The 22,919-nt window shown below is 30.7% G+C and overlaps 1 protein-coding gene and 1 non-coding gene across 4 annotated transcripts in view; both read left to right on the top strand.

The window, feature by feature from the left end:
* LOC129958185 (H(+)/Cl(-) exchange transporter 3-like) overlaps window positions 1-22,919 on the top strand; it is a 96,091-nt gene that overhangs the window by 23,878 nt on the left and 49,294 nt on the right. The window contains exon 1 of one of the 3 annotated variants that reach the window (XM_056070456.1): window positions 4,004-4,369. The exons of the other annotated variants lie outside the window; for them this stretch is intronic. Within the exon in view, the coding sequence (XP_055926431.1) occupies window positions 4,273-4,369 (97 nt within the window). The 5' untranslated portion in view covers window positions 4,004-4,272. Of the gene's footprint in view, window positions 1-4,003; window positions 4,370-22,919 lie in introns of those variants that run through there. 3 annotated transcript variants of the gene reach the window in all.
* On the top strand, window positions 1,263-1,335 carry Trnak-cuu (transfer RNA lysine (anticodon CUU)). The gene has a single exon. It is a non-coding gene; the product is annotated as a tRNA-Lys (tRNA).

The following is a 22,919-nucleotide window of genomic DNA, read 5'->3' as shown; positions in this document are numbered from 1 at the left end:
CACAAAATATTTTATTTATAACACTGGATGTTTTTTTAAGCGATTGCTTCATTACAAATGCTATGATGCGGATCTGTAATTGTTTCGCTTGGTCTTTTTTTACTCTTCTTAGAATACGAAGCAATCATTTCCCAAGAATTTTTTAGGAAACTCACGTAACTCTGGATAATTTTAGATGTATTTTTTAATGTTTTCGCCTAATGAGTTTATTAAGCATCAGGTTTGATTTTAATTGCTTGTCAAGCTAATTAAAAATTATTTATGCGAACTGAATTTGCGCAACGCTATAACAATAGATAAACGCAGAATTTTATAAATTCTATTTCCTATTTCGGATCATTTAACCGTGAAAAATAGTTTACTAACTTTTTTTATTATTTGCGTTTTGTTTGTTTGGCGGATGTCACAATTAGGTTTTACTTGCGTGTTGAATTTTTAGTGAGTCACCGCGTTCGATTTATTTATTTTTTGTACTTCATTATGCTGATGTTTAAAAATATTATTCTCTATTTAGAAAGCACTTTTTAAATGTGCCATGTTTGCATTTTATTTTGCGTGACATGGGTGTTGTTTTAAATAATTTTTCAGCTTTGGTTGTTAAGGAATTTAGCCTCGAAAAAAAAGAGTGTTTTTGAATATGATTAAGTATCCACCATTAATATCAGGCCGCTTTGGCAGTTGACTATATGGGGGAAAAAAATGAATAACTGACCATTGCACATCGTAAGATTGGTCAGTGGACCAGCTGCATTATACAATGTATCATCTGCAACTGATTTGCCTTTCGATTATGTGACTTGTCGGTGGGAAAAAAGAAACTTTAACTACACTTCCTCCTATCGTTATGTATTGTAACAAATCTGTGTAAGATTGTTGACTTTCCATTCTCATACTTGAGGTGCTTTTTATTTTAGACGTTAAATTCGAATTGAGATTGCTTCCACCAAATTTTAAAGCATTACGTAGTAAGGGGATACTAAAAATAATTTGTGGTTAATTTTGGTTTTGTTTAGCGAGAAAATCCTGTTCCTAAGAAAATAATCGACAAATTTTTATCAAATTTTTTCTATTAGTAAACGAAAAAAAAAAAAAAAATCTTAATCTCTAGATTAAAATTTAAAAAAAAAAAACGCGCATTACAAGAACATTGTAGTTATCTAGAGTTGCAGTATTCAGTCAAGCGAATGAAAGAAACAGATTTTACCGATGGGAAACCACAGATGTGAAGTAGAGAAAAGTCAGAAAATAGTTCTTTGTTGCAAGCCCGGCTAGCTCAGTCGGTAGAGCACGAGACTCTTAATCTCGGGGTCGTGGGTTCGAGCCCCACGTTGGGCGGTTATTTTTTCCTTTCCTCTCCTTTTACACTTTGATTCTTAAAAAATATTATTAATTTATAATTTTTAGTTTAATTTATATTAATTATTATTTATACGATTAATTTATTTTATTAAAAATACATTTATTATATTTTATATTCACATGGAGTGTCTATTTTTATGAATTAGAATTTATATTAGATACAGATGATCAATATTAATCTATTTCATTCACCAATTATTACCCGATAAAGACTAAACTCCCAAAATTCTCCAGATGTTTAAAACCTTTTTGCTATTACCCGAGTACGATAATTACAATAAATTCATGGAAAAATTCTCCAGCTATTGTTGACCCTGCTTTTAAAATATTCCCATGAAAAAGCGAAATTTAATAAAAACAATTTTTATAAATGTCCTCAAAAGTAGGATTTTTATTTAATTGTTTTTTGATTTTGATTTTTATAAATATTGTAGAATTTTGATAACAGTTGTCCTCAAATCGGGCACCAGATGGCGAAACTAGTATGGAATCAAAATTTAATTAATTTATTTGATTAATAGATAATAATTATTTTTTAAACTATTAAAATAATAGTGTTATCATCGAAAATATGTTAGTGTTCTAGAGTTTTGAAATCTTGTACATCAAGAAGTGAGTGGAAAGTATATTACTCATTTCCATCTTTACCAATGTAAAACAAGCCGAGTTAAGTAAAAATTTACACAACAAAAAACTCGGTAATCTGGGAAAATTTCGATTTACCTCGATTTTAAAATGAAATACGGCTTGAAGTGAAATTTGAATCACTCAAATCTTAAACCAGCGGGAGTGATCTCTCTGAAATTTTCTCGTATAACTTGTGGTAAAGATGTTATTCCACTTTCCTCCATATAAAATTAGAGACACTGGGCCATATCATGAACACCACGAGTGCTCAGATTTTTATTTTCAAAGTCCCGCACATGAACGTTTTTTGTTGCAGTAGAATGGTAAAGAAAACCGAATGTTCATTTTGGAAGACTATTGAAAACTTTTTTTTCGACCGATTAAACAGAAAGTTATGATTTTATTAAGACGTTATTTACGAAAGTTCATTTGTCTATATTTTTGCGTTTTTGTTGCGTTTACCTGCATGCGAATACACAGGCTGACAGACGCTCAACCCGTTGACTGATTTAGTTTGATACGGAGAGAAAAAGTTCCGGATCAATACTTTAAATGATAAACCTGTATACAATTGTTGATCTTTGTTAAGACAGCGAATGCTTTGAATGTCATTGGCGCACAATAATTACGAAATGCAGATCTTTGGCGTGAATCCAACAATTTTTACCGAATCTATTGCGCCAATGTATATTTAGGACGTCTTTTCTCCAAACGATTAAAATCAAAATTTGACATGAAACAATAGCCATGATCGCATACCGGATTTCAATGATTTGCATTTACATTCATGCAATAGTAAGACCGACAGACGTCAACACTTAGATTTAGTTTTGAAAATTTGATAAGAGTATACATTTTAGATTCTACGGTGTTCCAAATTTTATCTATCTAGCTCTTTATGTTTTATAGTTATCGTGTTCAGTTGTACTCGAATAGCCAGACAGACAGATCTTCTCTTTATGGACTTCGTCCAAATTCTGAAAGAAATCTACAAATTTGGTCTTAAGTCCATATACCAAATTTCATTCGTTTAGCTCAAAGCGTATTTGAGTTGTCGTGTTCGCAAACAAACACAATGCCAAAAATGTATTTTTTGAACTCAGAGTGGTATGAAACGTGGAAATTCCTCAAAATCTCGAATTGGATTTTTTTTTTTTTTTTTTTTTTTTTTTTTTTTTTTACGATTACAATACTTTTTCTATACCTCGCATACAAGAAAGTGAAAAGTTCCGTAAGTTGCTTAAGATTGACATTTGGAGCATCTTTACTTTCTTTGCCCCCCCCCCCTCTCCGGTTGCGGCGAAACTAGTAAGTAAAAACGAAATAATATCATGTATGCCAATTTTCAAATTTGGCTGGCAAATATTACTTAATTCTGACATTTCAAGTTTAGTGAATTTTTTTCTTTTCAAATCTGAACAACTTTGAATCGCGATTACCACCATTTGCATATGTTTGGTACGAATTCTAAATTTACGGAGAATTTATTGTACATCTGTGGGTTAGTTGTTAATAATTATTTATAATTAGAAATTTTAAAAATTACTTGCGAAGATTTTATTTAAAATTTTGTTACTGAGCCGCAATTTTTTTTGGGGGGGAGGAGAGTCTCACCCCTTGCTATCAAAGGTTAAATGCACGACATTTAAAATCTGAAGGACAAAGATTTAGCATTTAGTCATATGCGAAATATTTTACTTTGCATTTGATGAATGTACAACATATATAAATAGAATCGTTTTTTAACATATGTATCTAATGCGAATTTGTCTTAATGTATTAATAAATTATCAAACTCATTCTTTTCGTTCTGTTATACACTAAAATCTAAAGTCTAGAAAAAACTTCATATTTTTTTGCTCTACCCTACTCCTACAAGTCAAAAACGCGTTTCCCCCTGTTTAATCCATTTCCTGGAAAATCGCATGTGCGCGAATTCAAGCCAATTTGGCGATTGTTCTTGGCGTGAACTGACCTTTTCCACAACCCTCACATTCATAAATGACTTCTAGTTGGAACGCCATGCGGTCGGTGCAAAAACCTGCTGTAGCTATCCTGTACGTTGACACTTAGTCAACGGCAGGTGTTTCCGAATGTCTACTACGGCATCTCCATAAGTTGTGTTTTTAATTACTTATTTCGAGTTAAAAACTTTCTCTTGTTTATTGGACTTCGTTTGTTCAACAATGCTTTGATTATTTTATTGTTGATGTACTTTTATGATGACATTCGAAGATATATGTTTGCTGTAAAATAGTGTTTGTTTATGAGAGCACCGGCTAAAAGATGACTGAAGAAAGCATTAACGACGGTGTGCAGATTATACAGAATAATTCCAATGTTTTGGATCGCGTTTTTCTGGCTTTGAAACCCGCTGGTGATGGTAAGACGTTAAATTTTTTTATTTAGAATATTAGTAATATAGATTACACTTAAAATATGTGTTTAGGCATCTATGAAAGTATGAATGTCAAATTTAAAACTGCTGATTCAGGTCTGTTTTATTAAGTACTTGATGTTTTTTTTAATTTTTTAAATGGCGCGAATACCTGCTGTTATTTAGATTCATTTTATTATGTATTTTATTTTTTGATAATTTTTTAAATTTTTTTTTTATAATTTTGTATTTTGAAGATGTTTAAGTGCAATTTTACAAATTTTATTATCTATTAATTGTGAATATTAAACGTGAAATGACATTTTTGTCTTTAGTAATGTGTTTCTGATTATGCGTTTGAACGATTAACTGTTTAAATGAACAATTAGCGCTTTTTACTGGTACATAACTATTTTTATTGTTCTTGTACATAACTTTTTTTATTGTTTATTTATGATGTTTAAAAATTCTTTATGGTTCACTATCCTGATTTAAAAAATTCTTAAGTACCGTTTGTTTGTAAAACAAAGATGATTAAAAATATTTTGTAATATTTGTTCTGAAAATTGAATTTACTGTACTTACTAGTTAGAATTTAACAATTTTTATATGTAACTATGCCATTTATTATTGAGTTGCGTTTATTTTCTATTTAGCGAGGCCAATTTTATTTTCCTATTAAGTGTCAGAATTTTTATTATTTTTTGATCTAGTAAGAACCTAAAGACATCTGTGTCATCCATGCGAATTTTAAGTTAATTTATAGTAAAGAATAAATTAATATTCAGTATCGAATTCTATGATGAATATACGAATCAGATTCGTCGTTGCACGCGAAGAGGTTAATTAGCATATACCGGCTAGTAATGGCGGTAGTCGACCATCCCCAAATGAATACTTAATCAGGTTATCTTTATGTCACGTAAAACGAAAAAGAGCTCGTTGATCATTATGTCGTACAAATCGTTAAATGGAGGTTGGAACGTTCTCTGTTTCAGTCATTTTTTTAAAGAAAAATTGTGTGCATAAAAACATTTATCTTGATTTAGTTTTCTATCATAGTGTTATTTTTGAAAGCATTTCCATGCTGTAAATCCTTAAAACTTCTTATGGGTCACTTTTATTGTTTTTTCAATTATGCATACTTATTTTCAGTAACATTAAAATTCAATTTTTTAAATCGCGTTGTGCGTATGGTCTCTAATTTTTTTTTTTTTTTTTTTTTTTGCATGGGTATAATATTATAAAATATGAACATTTTATTTGTGAAATAAATCATATTCACGATTTAAACTCAATTATCAGTAAAACCAATCTATTAATATTGCATCTTATTAATTGAAATCACCGTTCTCTTGTTTTATATTGTCACAACTCCGCTGATTGAAATGTTTTCACACAGCTGGTATAATAGTTGATGATATCGTCTGTAATGCCTACAGTCCTCTGTAGATGCTAACTTGGGTTTAGAGAATAAAGGATCTTGAAATCGATTCTGGACTCAGCTGAAAATTGTTCTATAAATCTGTCCTTTCTCTTTCGTAATTGCGATTTTCAATTGACTATTTTAGCGGGATTAAATAATTAACGCAATTAATTTGAGCGTTTTTATAATATTATCTTCTGGTAACTTGAATGGCTTAAAAGAAGTTATTGTTAAAGTATCTTTTGAAAGTTTTAATTATTATTTTTTATTTTTTTTGTGTGTGTGTGTGAATGGTTTCAAAGACTTGATCTATGAGCAGATAATTTTTGCGTAAATTCATGTATATGCAATAATTTTTTTTTTTTTTTAACACGGACGAAAGGAAAGGAGGGGGGAGTGCATTTCAAGTACCCGTGTGCGAGTTTGGTGTTTTCGTTTGCAAAAATATAGCTGCAAAACATATATGCGAAAAGTTTTTTCAATGCCGATCAAGAAAAAATTATGAAGTCCAATTTTGGTTATGAAGGTCATGCAAAATATCCATTTAGCGTGACGAATAATTTTCAGCCACACGAAACTCCGAATTCAGGGACAAGAAGAAAAAGTTTTCCTTGTTTTGATTTAAAAAAAAAAAAAAAAAAAAAAAAAATCTTGAAAATGTCATTGTTGGGAAACATTTGCTGGCTTAAAAAGATAATTTTATGCCTAACAGGAAAATGGATCGTCCAAATTTGTATTCGCATAGAATTTAAAAATAAATGTAATATATATTTGCCACGTATGAAGTTAATATACAATAATAAGTGTCGATTCTAGCTATTGATTTTTTTTTTTTTTTTTTTTTGGTGAGAGCAAGAAAATTGGGGGTGTTGGACTAAAAAGATTTTATAAATTCTGAAGAAATTATGAGTAGATAAACTCTCATCCGTTGTTTGCTTTTTATGAGCATATTGTTTTAGAAATTCCTAGTAAATTAAAAAATATATATATTTTGGGACATTGTAATTAAAATGTTGTTAATTTCTGCGAATTTATATTAATAGTTTCGAAATCCCAAAAGTGTTTTAAAAAATTCCTGCCAATGCTTTAGACCTCGCCTGGTCCCCTTCCCCCCCTCCCCCCCCCCCCCGCCCCTTATTTCCTGTGCAAGTTAAACGCTTTGAATAAAAGTATTAAAAAGCATTATTTAGTAAGAATGAAGGTGAAGTTTGTTTTAAATGAGTGAGTGACTTTAACTAAATTTGGCCTTTGTACTATTAAAAAAATCGATTAATGAATCAAAGTAAGAAATGCAGAAATGAGGGCTTATCGAAACAGTTAAACCTTCATTCAGAATGTCCATTTTGATCGCGTCTTCTTTGTAATCGTGTCTTAGTTTGCGAAACCTGTGGAGGAGAGTAAGATAGCAGGATAAGGATTAAATTATTGCCAAGTGGGTTAATTGTATTCATTTAGTTTGAATTAAATTGTAGCGTAGGAGTTCATATATATTCGAATAATAATGTTGTACTCTAACTCGGAGTTTCCGATTCCATAAACAATCAAAATACACGAAAGAAATTCTTCAATATAAGCGAACAAAATTGTAATGTAAAATGATTTTAAATTAAATTTTCCAAATACCTGTTGAAAATTAAATTTATTTTTATGTCTAATTTTCATTTATATGAAAAAAAACCCCATTATATATAATTTTGTTTTTGTTTAGGATAGTATTTTATTTTGCTCGGCACTGCTCAGAACTTCTTTAAACTCTTTCTGGAAGTTTTTTCGCCGAAAATGGGGTTAGACGTCTGGAAAATTTTCGTAGCACATTTGTGCTCTGATCGAATTGAGCGAGTTTAATCCTTTCTTCCCTGTATCTGGCTTGAAAAAAAAAAAAAAGACTGTAGAGATATTATCACTGTCATACCAAAACCACAAAACTGCTGCAAGTTTCTGCGGCTGATTCGTGGTTCTGACTAGGTTTACCGTCTGGAAGAATTTCTTACTCTATAAAAAAAACCACACCACGCAAAAAATTTTCTTTAACCGATTTTAAAAAAATAAATAAATTAATGAATGATTTAATTCTTTTATCGTCGTGCCAGTGCATCCGATTATAACTTCTTAACACTAGAACTACCGATATTAAATATATACCTAGTTTTACCACACCCGTCAAATTGATGGGTTTTATATCATCATGGCTTTCATCGTAACTTTTGACTTAGTCTATGTATATAAAAGAATATAATTTAACAAAAGCAACATTTAATGTAATAATTCATTAATTATTAATAAAAAAAATCCAAGAAAAACAGTTTGTATTTGCATTTATAAGATTTCCAATTAGAGCTTTTAATTCTAAACTGAATCATAATCGGAATAAAATAATCCCATTATACGGCTACTGAACACTTTGGATCAATAAGTATAATTTCATATGAAAAATGTAATTCAAATTTTTCCAGTAAATGTCTGAAAGCTATGTATAAAGTAATGTAAATACACATTGATGTCCATCATTGCATAGATAATCCATAAAATATTATAAACTTTGAAATTGTAAAGCCGTCATTTTGACGGGTCATGGTATAAATATGTATAGGTCATACTGATTATGGAAGCTAAAATGGCTGAGTGGAAATTGAATAGGAATATGTAATTGTTCTTATATTTCATTAAAAGTCGTTATAAAGTTCTAGAACAATACATAAATAATATCAAAATTCTTAAGCATGACATGTGAAAACTATCAAAATGATGGTGTAGGTAGTTCTAGCGTTAAACTCGTATAATTCATAACACACCAGTTCTTTTGCTAGTAAAATCGCTTATCCCCAAATCCCATCTAATTAGAAAAGAGGTTAAATACCGTGGTTAAACCATATTTTAAAATCCTAGCTTTTCCATCAAATATATTAATAAAAAGAAATGGCTGTTTATTAAGGGCAAATAACATAATATTCTTTTTATTTGGAACATTTTAACATTTAAAATCTTTTAGGTAATAGTGAAACCATGTTTTATAAGTTTTTTTTAGTAATATCTGAGAAATACTCGGAACGCTAAAGATGTCGCCATCGATAATTACAAAGAATATCTTTTAAGTAGTTGAATGTCTATCTGAAAGATTGAAAATTAATAAGATATTCAATTCTAATAATTCAGTCCTAAAAAAAATTCCTCCGAAATATAGTGTTATTTAGAAAAAATTGCGATTAATATCGGCATGTCTCCAAAAGCTTGTTTGCTTAATTCCAGTTTTAGATTAAAAAGAATTAATTTCAGCGACAGCTTTTGCAGTAAATAATTGAATACTCCATTGCATTCTATTATTTTTTTTAGGAATTCGAATATTTTGTAGAATGGCTAAGGTTTCCATTCTATTAATTTTCTCTATCCGTAATTAATCGATCTACTGTAGCGTGAAGTAAGTAGATATGCGAAAAGTGTGATTGAATGTCTGATTTAGATTGAACCAATTTTTTAAAACTTTTTTTGGTGCATTTTATTTTCTACCATTCGTTTTCATCCGTCGAAGGTTTCCAGAATTTCAATTTAAATATTTCGAAAAAGAAAAAGAAAAAACTTTTCGTAACTCGAGTCATTTTTCTTGAACATCGTTTTTTACAAATATAATTCGAAACCTGCATTTATTTATTTTTCAGAGAAAAGAAAAAGGATAAAAGCACCGGCGTTGTCTAGATAGCGGTATTCGAAAAGAACCAACAAAATAAACCTTTTTGAAACCTTTTCTTTTATCGCCTTTTTATCAAACGATATTTTTTGTTTTTGCATCTTTTGTCATTTATGCATTATTTTATCCGAAATGAATGTCAACAGTTTCTTGTGAAATGGCAACATATAACTTTTATATTTTAGTAAGCATTTCAAGGAAACTTTAAATTTTGGCAGTTTTCCAGTTCTTACACAATTACTAGGATATTGTAGAGAAACAAAACAAATAAATAGAAATTTTAAAAAATTGTCTTTGGAATTTCGTTCAAAAATATGTTTAAAAGAATATTTGAAGAATTTTAGCCTAAATGTCTTCAAACAGGAATTTTCAATGTTGGCTCACTTTTTTTTTTGCTTTTGGTTTTCCCTGCCACTGAAAGTAGCTGTAGTTGCATGAGTTGCTACATTTTGTTTTTCTGTGGTAACAGGATTGATGTAATAGCAATAATTCAGTGTAGTAACAGTATTTAATTACGTATCGTTTCTTTGAATCTTCGCGAATTAGTATCAAAAGCTTGTAATTGGTAGATGGCTAAATTAAATCCCAAGGCCCGTTGCTCACGGATGGGGCCTCTCACTTACCATTCAAGACGATGCATCATTTTGACTTTTTATTTTTCATTTTTCAATTATGATTGTTAAAAACGCCTGCAGAATGGTAAAAAGATGTAGATAAATTTTTCAAAGAAATTCGACTTCAAACTTCGAAAACAATTATGCATATTTATTTTGCAGAACAACAAACCTTTATTATTTGAATAATTATGCATCGAATTACTTTTCCGTGTGCAAAGGGTTAAAAGGAAGGAAATTATTTGATTGAAGCATGCGTAGTAAACAGTTGTAGAACATAGTCTATTTTGTAACATTTTACTGAACTTTTTTACACAATGTTTGACCAGGTATGACTTTTAGCCCGGATAGATTTGCGTTCTTTAATTTTTTTTTTTTTTTGATGATTCATATGTTTTTACCCTTTAAGTAGCTTCATTCGAAATTATGTGGTATGGTTTTCTGTATACGTTAATATTTGTTGTCTTTAAAGAAGTTATAATTTACATGGACTCTTGGATTCCGTATATATGTATAGTGTCACGTTGTTTGACGTTTGTTGTTGAAGATGACTCGGTGTCGTCGAATTGGTCCGCGTATTAAGTACTTGAGATTGAAAGACATGCCACGTGCGTCGATATTTTTTATCGCAAAATCGCCATACGTGATACACACATCAGCAGGCAATTGTGCCATAAGTAAAAATGATGTTCGCGACCCGTCGACTGAATTTGTTTGCCGTAACACAGTTTTCAGGAGGACAGTCTTAGATAAAAAAAACAAAATATTTTATTTAAAAGACATGAATCTTTTTCCGATTTCTATTAGGTAGCAGATACTTTGTGTGACCTCGCTGCGAGTTACAGTGGACTGTTTTGGCGCGCCGCGTGTGAATTTCTTGCCACCGCAAGTGATGAAGCTTATCAAGTTCAAAAGTATAAAATCGCATATTCCAAGAATGGTATACTTTATTTTCTAGTTTATGAGTTCGGTGGCAAATAAAAATAATATTAAGAAGAGCCAACAATTCTCGAAACAGACTGTGAATCGCGGAATGTAATAGCATTTTGATGGTAACTTTTGGATTTTTGGCTGTCTCTATCTTCTGTTTTGAATTTTATCGTAAAACAACCCCCACGTCCATAAACTGTGCGATACAAAGAAAATGTGCATTGCAGTAAAAATCGGTGATGGCCATTCACAGTAACGGTCTTGTTTTTCCATTTCCGTTTTCTTCAATTCATGCATTATTATATGATCTAAAATTCCATTTCCTTGCAGGAATTTCTAGTCGCTTTGCTCGTGGATTCTTCAATTGTGATCCTCCAATCTTCTAGTGCCTATGGTGATTTTTTTTTTTTGGGGGGGGGGCTCCTATTCAAATATAGATTTATTTTTTTATATAGGCTCTAGAATAATTTTGAAGGATTAAAAAAAAAAAAAATCCTCTTTATAAATATTGTAATATTGCAGACGCATTTTCACAGCATCTTTTTCGACATTTCTGAACTACCTTGAAAAAGTTCTAAATTGTCCGCACTATCCCTGAAATTTTGTCGTTCCAAACAGCCTTTATGTATTTCCCCTGCATTTTTTTTTTTTTTTTTTTTTTTTGTCGTCTTTAGGGCAAAAGAGGGAGGTAGTAAAAGGAATTGGAATTGGAGATTTCTCAAATATTAGACTTATTGTTCCGAAACAGCTTGCAATATCAACTTTCTACTTCAGAATTAAACTTTATTCATGCTATATTTGTTTAAAATATTTTAAATCTTTTTAGTTGTTATTGTTGTATTTGTTAAATTTATTTTAACGAGTTGTTTGTTGTATACATCATTCAAATGTAATGTTCCGAGAAATTTGAATTATACCAGTTTTAATACTGGATCTTGAAACTGGACACGGGAAAAGATCTTTCTATTTAACCCTTTAAAGGGCCATTTTTTTTCTAGTCATGTTAAAATATTTGTAGGCTTGAAATTAGAATAAGAAAAGGGATTCATTTAACTTATTAGATAAATTTAATTTGATTAATTAATTAATTTTGTTAATCAATAATTAAGTAACAAATCAAGGCACATCATTTTGTGTAAGATAAAGAACTGAAGCCTCTAAGTTTCTGTCTTTGTTAAAAAAAATGTCAGAACATATGCCAACTTGCATAATTTCATACAAATATTGATAAATTTGGTGGTAAGCGTACTTCCCACTACCCTAGAAAGGGTTAATTAATGTATAATCTATTCCGATTTCCTGATATAGTCCGAAGCATTTCCGGATATAGACCGCCAATCTTCTAAACAGTCAGACATCATTGATGGTTTATCAATGGGGGATGTCTGTCTGTCTTTAGCAGTCTCGCCATTGGAAGGATTTTGTGAATTTCAGTGAACATTGTGAAACATTTTCGAAGTATTTTCAGCAAATCTCCTTCCAGATGGTTTCTCCACTCTCAGAAGAATATTAATACAATTCTATTATGGCTACCAGATTGATTCTCTTATTGTTATAGCTGTCAAATGCAATATTTCATAACGTCATGTATGAGTGCGTGCTCCCGAATAGGGTTTCATATTTTTTGTCGCCATGTGTTCTTTCAAACGCTATGCAGTTGTAGTAATAATGCTTTTTGTTTTTCAGTGCTCATGGTACTTTAGCTGATGCTATTTAATATTGTTGACATCGTTTTCATGGTATTGCTATCAGCATCGCTGTGCTGTGATTTTGTTCTTTTTAATTCAGTCGATGTACTTTTAACACGTGCACTGTTAAGATTTACGTTTTTGATTCGGATCATCTGCTTATGACCTCTTCTTTATTATCTCGTAACTGTAAGAGAATGAACAATTTAATTACATAGCAGATGTGAGTCACGGGTGAGTCTCGCGACAGTTCAAAAATGTTATACTAAAGTGAAATGTTGAATAAAACTATTAAAAATATCTTCTGAATGACAACTCAGAAAACGGTAATAATATCTTTTTACTTTATATGATATATATATATATATATATATATATATATATATATATATATACTTTGAAAGTCTGCGTCGAAAACCAAGGTTTAATAGCCTGCATCATTTTATTAAAAGCTGTTGATTATTTTCTTTAAAATTTCGATGCTAATATTTACTTTTCACTTGAAAACAGATACATCAAAGTGATATATTATTTTTCTTCAATCTATTTTTACTTTATCATTTATTGTAAGGATTTAATTTTTGTTGTTGGAAACAGGACTGCAAGAAAATCGTTCATCGCGAACGCGAAATTCTTTTTTCTGTTTCTTTGTATTCACGTGATGTACCAATTATTTTGAAGAAATATAACAATCATGTACTCCATCGTGGTTGACAGTCAACTATTGTGCTTAAGCTGCTCCTTTCTTGCTTAAGTTATTTGATTTCTGTCATTTACCAGCTCATTCTGTCTTTCTGTGTGTATGATAGTTAATCCTTTTGGGGATATAGTCATTCAGGAATACAAAAGATTCATGTACAGTAATAAATAACTTAATCCAGATAAATCAGATTTTATAGTTTGTCAAAAGTAACTTTTGTATGTTAATTAGTTCTTTTACGCTTTCTCTGACTACATTCATAATTGTCTTTAATCCAGAACGCCCTTGGGCTGCGGTGGCCTGGTGGTAAAGTCTCGGCTTCGGAACCGGAAGGTTTCGGGTTCGAGACCCGATTTCACCGAAGAACTGTCGTGTAAGCAGGTCTGGTGCACGTTAAATCCGTCCGGACCAAACGTCCTCCTGTTGGTATGGTGTGGTATGGGGAGGGGGTGCCAGCTCAGGTGTCGTCCTCGTCATCTGACCGCGGTTCAAAATGACGAGGACCGTTCCAAAATAACCCTATGTTGCTTTAAAACAGGACGTTACTATAACTAAACCAGAACGCCTTCGCTGTTACAAAAGAAACCTCTGATGATTTCAATTGAGATCTTTGACTTTGAATTGAGATCGTGGACTTTGGGCCGTGAACGCTTCAAATGCTGCGATTTTTATTTTCACAGTACCACTCATGCGCGTTTTGTGCTTCGTAGTATAGTGAACAAAAATCGAATATGCGTTTTAAACGCCTTTTTTTCCCGATTGTCTGAAACCAAAATATGGCATAGAACTACGATTTTAGTTACAAGATCACATGACAAATTTCAATTGCATAAGTTTTTGTATTATCTCATTTATATACATGTGGATGTACAGACCGACAGACGGTACATGTACAAGGACTTGATTCAAAATTTGATACGGATGTACATTTTAGATGCTAAAACTGTTTGTCAGATTTCATTTCTTCATGTTTTGTAGTTTTCGTGTTCGCTTACACAGGGTGCGTAGCGTCATAAAAAGTGCTTAAATTTGAAAACTATTTTTAAGCACCTTAAAAGTACTTAATTTTCAGAAATGATCCTTTAAAAGTGCTTAATTTTCTCGTGAAGACGAAGAAAGCTTTTCGTTTTGTTTCCCCACAAGATAATATATGATAATTCGAAATCATGGTTGTTTACCGGATGTATAAAAAAAAAAAAAAAGAAAATCAACAAAGGGGAAGAATTCGATGAAGTATTCCAAGGGTTCCAGCACATATTAAGATAACGCTTAATTAATTTTTCCCCCCTTTCCGGTTTTTTTTTTTTTTTTTTTTTTTGCTCCTTTTTTTTCCCACAATGTATTTTTCCATTTATTAACCCCTTAACTGTTTTGCCCGATCGACGTGCATCGATTTACCGAATTTTGATAGTTGTAAGCAAAAAATAAACCATTCATAGCGATTATATTAAAATTACTTCAAATACATAGATAAGTCAAGTATTCAATGGATTTCCATTTGAATCAAAATAAGAAAATATTCCCAAAATAGAAGGTGTCATCTGATTAGATAAAGAAAATAAAACGGTTAAGTGGTTGAAATATTGGAATAGTTATCTGGAAGGGGCAGTACGAAATGTCATACTTATTGCGAATCGAAAAACATTCCACTTTCAATTTTTAATGTTTTAGATGTTGAAGAATTTCTTTAAGTTATGCCTGGTGAGTACATATTAAAGTTTTATGTGTTGTTAAAGAAGAATGTGATATGGTCCGATCAACGGAAAATATAAAATAGCAGGATGAATTTGATGCGCTAAAAAGATATATCTAACATATTCATTCTTCTCACTAATGTTTCATTTTGGAGCAATTGCTTGAACGACCTACTACAGGTATTCAACTGTACTTATATTGAATTGTAATTAATTGCGGTATGAAATTACGTTAGTCGATCGCGTGAAATCCAGTATGATGAAATTTTAACTTGAAACCTTAAATTTTCAATGATCGTGAAATCTTTCGCTGTGTTTTTTGTATGTCCCCAACCATTTGAGCATTTTTATTTGTTGAACTAATCTTGCCAAATTTGTTTTGGTTAAGAAAACAAAAAAAAAAAACCAAAACCAAAAAAAAAAAACCCGTTGGATCTGATACTTAAATATTTTTTTTTTATTTAACAAAAGTTTTTTTACAATTTTTTTTTTCAGGATTTAGATTTTATCATTTTATAGTAATTCTTTTCTTTTTATAATTTTTATAGAAATTTTTAACCCAATGAAATCTTCTGTCTATGTATAAAATCTTGTCCTGAGTAACGCCCAGCAAAAAAGCCATTGAAGTTAGGAGCATGAAATTTGGGAGGTTATTTTTTGAGTATTAAAAACACACTAAGAATGGATTTCTCAAACTTTTAATTCGAAGTTTATTTTAAAAATATAATTTTAATGTGTTTTTATCATAACATCAAAGCATATTATCGCATAAAAATTAACACCGCTTTAACGTTTAAAAATAATATAAATAATGAAAAATAAAAATATTGTTTGGTTGAATGTAATTTTTTTAAATAATTTCTGAAAAATTAGTTTTGTATGCAGTTTATAACAAAGATTTTTATTATAATGAAATTCAAAATGATATTGTTTCTTCAAATCGTTGAATCGTATTATTCCGCAGTTGTTAAAATTGTAGTAAAAGGGGGTGGGATGCTTTCTTTGCTTTTATTTAAACTTTAAAAAAAATTATAACATGTTCATTGAATAAAATTCTTCATTTGTTAAATTTTGAAGCAATGCGATATATTGTCTCGAGCTGGTTTCAAGAAAGACTTTTTTTTTTTTTTAAAAAAAGTGCTTCTGTTGGCCTTTTTACTTATACGAAATTTAGAGAAAATATTGCAGTCGTCAAAAAAAAATTCGTGCTCGAGATTTTAATGGATACCCGCGTTTCATACCTCCTTGAATTCGAAAACACATTTTCGGAAAATGTCTATCTGTGACAAAGAAAACAGAGATACTCTTTGAGCTAGATGGATGAAATTTGGTGTACGGTCTTCACATCAAACTTGAAGTTGCGATCAAATTTTCCGCAACATCCTTTCAGAGGAAATCTGTTTATCTGTCCGGCTGTTCGAATACAAGTTAGCATGGTAATTACAAAACGAAGAGAGCTAGATCGTTAACATTTGGTAGACAGATTTAATATCTATTGTATAAACATCTGCCAAATCCAACAAGGGGTTCACCGCATGTTGGTCTGTTCTTTCAGAAATATATAGGCGCGATAACTCAAAAATGTAATTAAATATATCAAATTTGTGACAAGTGTACTTTTGAGTCAATTTTTGTTTTAAACAGTTGGGAAGAATGTGTCTAAAACCTAAATTTACTGTTTGGATACTTTCAGGGCCGCGGTGGTCTGGTGGTAAGGTTTCGGCTTGTGAGCCGTAGGGTTTCAGGTTCGAGACCCGGTTGCACCGAAGAACTGTCGTGTAAGGGGGTCTGTTGCACGTTCAATCCTTTATGACCAAACGTTTTCCCACTGGTGTGGAGAGGCGGGTGCCAGCTCGGGTGTCGTCCTCGTCATCTGACCGCGGTTCAAAATGACGAGGTCCGTCCCAAAATATCCCTAGTGTTGCTTAAAACGGGACGTTAATATAACTAAAACTAAAAAACTAAACTTCGGATTCTTTCAACCGCCTGCCAGAGATTAAAACTAAAACAGTTGGCAACGATCACACGATAGAGTCAGTAAAAATATTTAATTCGCGCATAGTGTTAATATTCCGTAGCTGTAGTAGGCAAGTGCCACACAAGGCATTTCCTGGCAATAGGCGAGAAAGTTTTGGGTAGACGCTGTGGCTGATTTATTTCCGTTTTGTTTCTAACTACAGGGCTGATTATTTTTCTTTATTAATTTGTTTCCGTTATTTATGAAAACTAGGACTTGTTAAAGCATTTTCACTTCTTCGTAAAATATATATAACGTTTCTCCTGACATTTTTTTTTTCTTTTTATAGTTTAAAAAGCAGGTTTTCAATAAATTTTAGGAACGTTAAATATTCAAAAAAAGACTTTTACTACACTTTAGAAATAAGAGGCAATAAGACAATTTCTTTTTAGTCTGATCATTTGTGAACGCTGCTGTTATTTTCTATTAAAAAATGATTTAAAAAACTTATTTAGAACATGGCATTGTACTATCATCAATTTCATGGCAGTTTTGCCAGTCGTATGATGATAGTCATAGGAATGCTCTATTTCTTAGCTTTATAGGATTGCAAATAAAATTACTTGCTAGAATGAGTCAATGCATGAAGAAATTTGCACTTTCTATCCCAACTAAGCTCCATGTTGGAGCTTAGTTGTTGTTGCTTATATAAAAATACTAAGTTTGTGGTCATGCTGGCCTTCTGCATTACTATCGACATTTTCAGAAATGTTGTATCTATCTGATATTTTATTTTAATTTTAAGAAATGGTAGAAAAGCTCACAGATCTTTATTGTTAATCTTATAAAAGTTAATTATTAATTTTTATTTCGTATTAATAGTTTTTTTTTTTTTTTTCATTCTTATGATCATTTGTATACTTTTGTCAAATTCAAAAAGACAATTTTGCAATAGAAGATGTTGTGTAAGTACAGAAATAAATATTAAAATTTAAAAAAAAATAAGCATTTAAAATTAATTTTTATAATAACTTTTTTTTCAATAAAAACTATACATTGTTTATAAAACAACAACAAAAAAAAATACTATGCTTAGAAAATACATTGTTACGTATGCATACTTTACAAAGGTGTTTAATTTTTTGGGCTAAGGTGCTTAAAAAGTGCTTAAAATTAATTTTTGAGGCAGTTTCTCACTATGCACCCTGTTGCAGTCGGACAAATATGCATGCAATCAAACTTACTGTGCATGAATTATGTTCAAAATTCAATATAAATCTAAAAATAGGGTGTAAAAATCTCGTACCAAATTGAATTTTGAAAGCATTTTCAATTATCATTTTCATAGACATACTTCAAAAATACAGTGTGGTTATAATTAAAGTTCCACTTTGAAATGGTCATAAAAGGAAAACTACTGGACCAAATGTTATCAAATTTGGTAATAGTTTAAAGGAGGTCGTAGAAATTTCTTTTCCGCCAAAAAAAAAAAAGTGAAAAAATTCACCACCAGGTGTGAAATGGCGCTGTATGCAATATTGCTAAGCAAAATAGCACATGAAGACATCGGTTTAAAATGTTTTTAATCGTTTCTGAAACGTGTTACAAAGCATGTTCAATGTGTGTTATCTCAAAAGCGCTGTTTATGGTGATAATCTAAACAATTTGGCGGAACTGATAGAAGCAATACACCGACATGTGCGTAACATTCCCCCTGATATGTTAAGAGCTACTGTTGAGAATGCAGTAATGTGATTTAACTTGCTTTCAGAAAATGGTAGACGCCACATTGAACATGGTTTGTAACACGTTTCAGAAAAGATTAAACACATTTTAACCCTTTAAAGGGCCATTTTTTTCTAGTCATATTATGTTAAAATATTTTTAGGCTTGAAATTAGAAGAAGAAAAGGGATTCATTTAGCTTATTAGATAAATTTAATTTGATTAATTAATTTGGTTAGTTAATAATTAAGTGACAGACCGAGACACATGTGAGATAAAGAACTGAAGCATCTAAGTTTCTGTCTTTCTAAAACAATTTGTCAGAACTTTTGCCAACCTACATAATTTCATACAAGTATTGATAAATTTGATGGGAAGCATACTTCCCACGGCCTTAGAAACGGTTAAACTGGTGTCTTCATGTCCTATTTTGCTTAACAATATTGCATACAGCGCCATTTCTCCCTTGATGGTGAGTTTTTTTGGCTGAAAAGAAATTCCCTTTAAATTATTATCAAGTTTGATAACATTTGGTCCAGTAGTTTTCCTTTTATGACCATTTGAAAATGGAACTTTAATTATAACCACCCTGTGTTTATCGGATTCATAAGGATCTGAAATGCGAAAATTTGTTCAAATATCCAGATCGAATTGTTTGACGATTGCAGTATTTTCTTTAACTTCCTATACCAGAAATTAAAAAAAAAGTATGGGGGAGGGATGCTTTAAAAGTTGTAACTACGGGTAGATGGATCGCAGCTAAAATACAAAATGCTATTTGCTTTGTAGTGTGTTTTACTGCATTATATTAGCCCCATGAGACAGTATTGTCTTTCAGTTAGATAATATAAGAAAAGATATGTCTCGTTTATGCCAGGAGAACGATAAACCAATTCATGTTATTCACTTTTATAGACTGGAGAGGATCGTAAAAATGACCTTTTTTATGTAATGTGGGAAACATAAAATTTCGCGATAACACCTTTCTCCCAACGTTCCATTTCGTGTTAGATATAAAAATAAAATTTTCATTTGTGGATTTCTTTAATTCTGGAATACCTGAGGCAACAATTTTATTTTATTGTTATATTTAGTGCAGAAATAAATTAGAAAATGTTTAGTTCTTACGTGCGTGTGTGTTTAACGGTATTTGATAAAAAAAAGACATATAAAGAGATGCTAACAATGTCGTTTGATTGTGGGATTATTAAAATTTAGTAACCGTGTTTTCGATTTTTTTGAAAAATGAGTTTTTCATAATTTTAAGTTAATTGTTTTTGATGGGTATACTCGTCATGGGGGAAAAACATTTTGGGTTATGACGAGTTTACTCAATGACAATTATTATATTTATATAATAATTGTTTAATTATTGTATTTATAATTATTATATTTACATAATAATTGTTTAATTATTGTATTTATAATTATTATATTTACATAATAATTGTTTAATTATTGTATTTATAATTATTATATTTATATAATAATTGTTTAATTATTGTATTTATAATTATTATATTTATATAATAATTGTTTAATTATTGTATTTATAATTATTATATTTATATAATAATTGTTTAATTATTGTATTTATAATTATTATATTTATATAATAATTGTTTAATTATTGTATTTATAATTATTATATTTATATAATATATATACGTTGATGACAATTTAGATACGCATTTTTCGAAGAGGTCGAAAAAGTTAATTGGTTACAAGTTCTTAACTGTTGTGTTTTAGATGCACAGGGGGGGGGGACGCGGTGGCCTGGTGGTAAGGTCTCGGCTTCGGAACCGGATGGTTTCAGGTTCGAGACCCGATTCCACCGAAGAACCGTCGTGTAAGGGGGTCTGTTGCACGTTAAATCCGTCCTGACCAAACGTCCTCCCGCTGGTGTGGTGTGGTGTGGAGAGGGGGGTACCAGCTCAGATGTCGTACTCGTCATCTGACCGCGGTTCAAAATGACGAGGTCCGTCCCAAACTAGCCCTAGTGTTGCTTCAAACGGGGCGTTAATATAACTAAAAAAATCGTCAAAATCTCGAGTTCGAATTTTTTGGCGCTTATAATACTTTTTCTATACTTCTTATACGATAAAGTTAAAATAGAAGATTTTATCAAAAGTATGGAGATTAAAACAAAATTGTAAAACTCTTATGCTCTGATAGAAATGCTCTAAATAAATTGGAATTTGAATCGTGTTCATAATGTGTTTTAAGTTTAAAGAATGTGTAAGAATTTTCTTGCGATATTTATTCATTGTCTTTTAATTTCAATATCGTATTGTTTTTAGTACCTCACGCTTTTATGATTTTATTTTGACCTCCATATTTTTGATATTTTTTAGAACCCTAATAAATGCGTGTTATCGGGTTTTCTTTAATTATTTTTCTCTGCTTTTTATTCTTTAATTTGTAATTCGTAATTATAAATATTTTTGAATTTTGTCTTTTTCTCGGACTAAGCACCGCCTCCTAAACCGGAATCAAAATTTAATTGAAATGAATCGATTAACTGATAATTAAGTTCTAAAAATTTTAAAATAATAAGTCGTTGAGAACCCATGGATGTACAAAATTCCAGAAATGGAGTGAAAAATTCATTGTAAAATTCTATCATATGGAACATGAAACAAATCAAGCGTATAAAAGAAGTTTCCATGCTTTTGTAGAATTTCGAAATTAAAGTTTTCCACTCGAATAAATTCGCGACAAATTTTATCCTTTTTATTCTTTGTTGTGAAACAATACACGAAAACTGTTTTTTCTTTAGAAGTACGGATCAATTAATTTGTGGGATAACTAACATTAACAATGAATTGTTCATCAGAAGTAACATTAACAATGAATTGTTCATCAGAAGTAACATTAACAATGAATTGTTTATCAGAAGTAACATTAACAATGAATTGTTCATCAGAAGTAACATTAACAATGAATTGTTCATCAGAAGTAACATTAACAATGAATTGTTCATCAGAAGTAACATTAACAATGAATTGTTCATCAGAAGTAACATTAACAATGAATTGTTCATCAGAAGTAACATTAACAATGAATTGTTCATCAGAAGTAACATTAACAATGAATTGTTCATCAGAAGTAACATTAACAATGAATTGTTCATCAGAAGTAACATTAACAATGAATTGTTCATCAGTTACAACATTGCTCATTGTTTCCGTCTTCCGAAATGCCGATTGAAGAAACGCTGCACTGAAGGTAAATTTGCTTACTTTATTTAAATAAACTCATTCTAAATAACAAAGAGCGGAATGTGTGTTAAGAACATATCCGCTTAGTATATTTGTATTAAAAATAAGCAAATAATTAGGAAAATTTTTCATCTGATATTTGTATAATAGCCGCGACAATTTTGTTTTCTACGCAGAGAAAGTTACCGAAGTTACTAGGCTACCGCTTTTCTCATTCGCGGCGGCCACACTATGCCGCGAAGTAATGTCTGTTCACTTTTGGAAGAGCACACAAAGCAGAGAATTTTTGCACATAAAGCAGGGGGGTTGTTTAACATATGTTAAAAATTTTATTTTCGAGTTCCCACGGGGGCTTTGTTGCTGTATACTATCTAATTCGGTGTAACTTGCATGATAATTTAAGATAATCTGTAAACATTCCCACGATGCTGTTTTTTCAATGTTTAATTATAAGGACTAAAAAAATGACTTCCTCATCTTTATAATATACAAAAGTTAAGATTTTTTTGCCTTCTTGGGTTCTTTTGGATTCGTTATTATTGGACTTCAAACAGAAGCGATACATGTGTAAAATACCATCCAAGGCATATATCAGAAGAACGCCCCCAACTTTCCGCTTTTTATAAAGTACAATCTATATTTTTCCCCAGCGAAATCTTTAATAGGAAGAGCTAATATTGAAATCATAGCTAAGCCTAAATAATTATAAAGTATTTTTGAACTGTTATTAAAAGCTGCTGCAAATTAGATGCCTTTGGCAATCGATTGCTTCTGCCGTCAAATTAACTATAGGAATTTCATAACATCAACTCATTTTAATTTTTGATAGCAAATTATAATGACAACTATAATTGTCAATGAAATTTAATTTAGTTAGAATTCATTTAATCTTTAGTACGGTGAAAACATTAATTACTACA

The sequence above is a fragment of the Argiope bruennichi genome, chromosome X1, assembly GCF_947563725.1.
Source record: "Argiope bruennichi chromosome X1, qqArgBrue1.1, whole genome shotgun sequence".
NCBI lineage: Eukaryota > Metazoa > Arthropoda > Arachnida > Araneae > Araneidae > Argiope > Argiope bruennichi.
The sequence above is the reverse complement of the archived record's forward strand: the minus strand, read 5'-3'. Positions and strand labels throughout refer to the sequence as shown.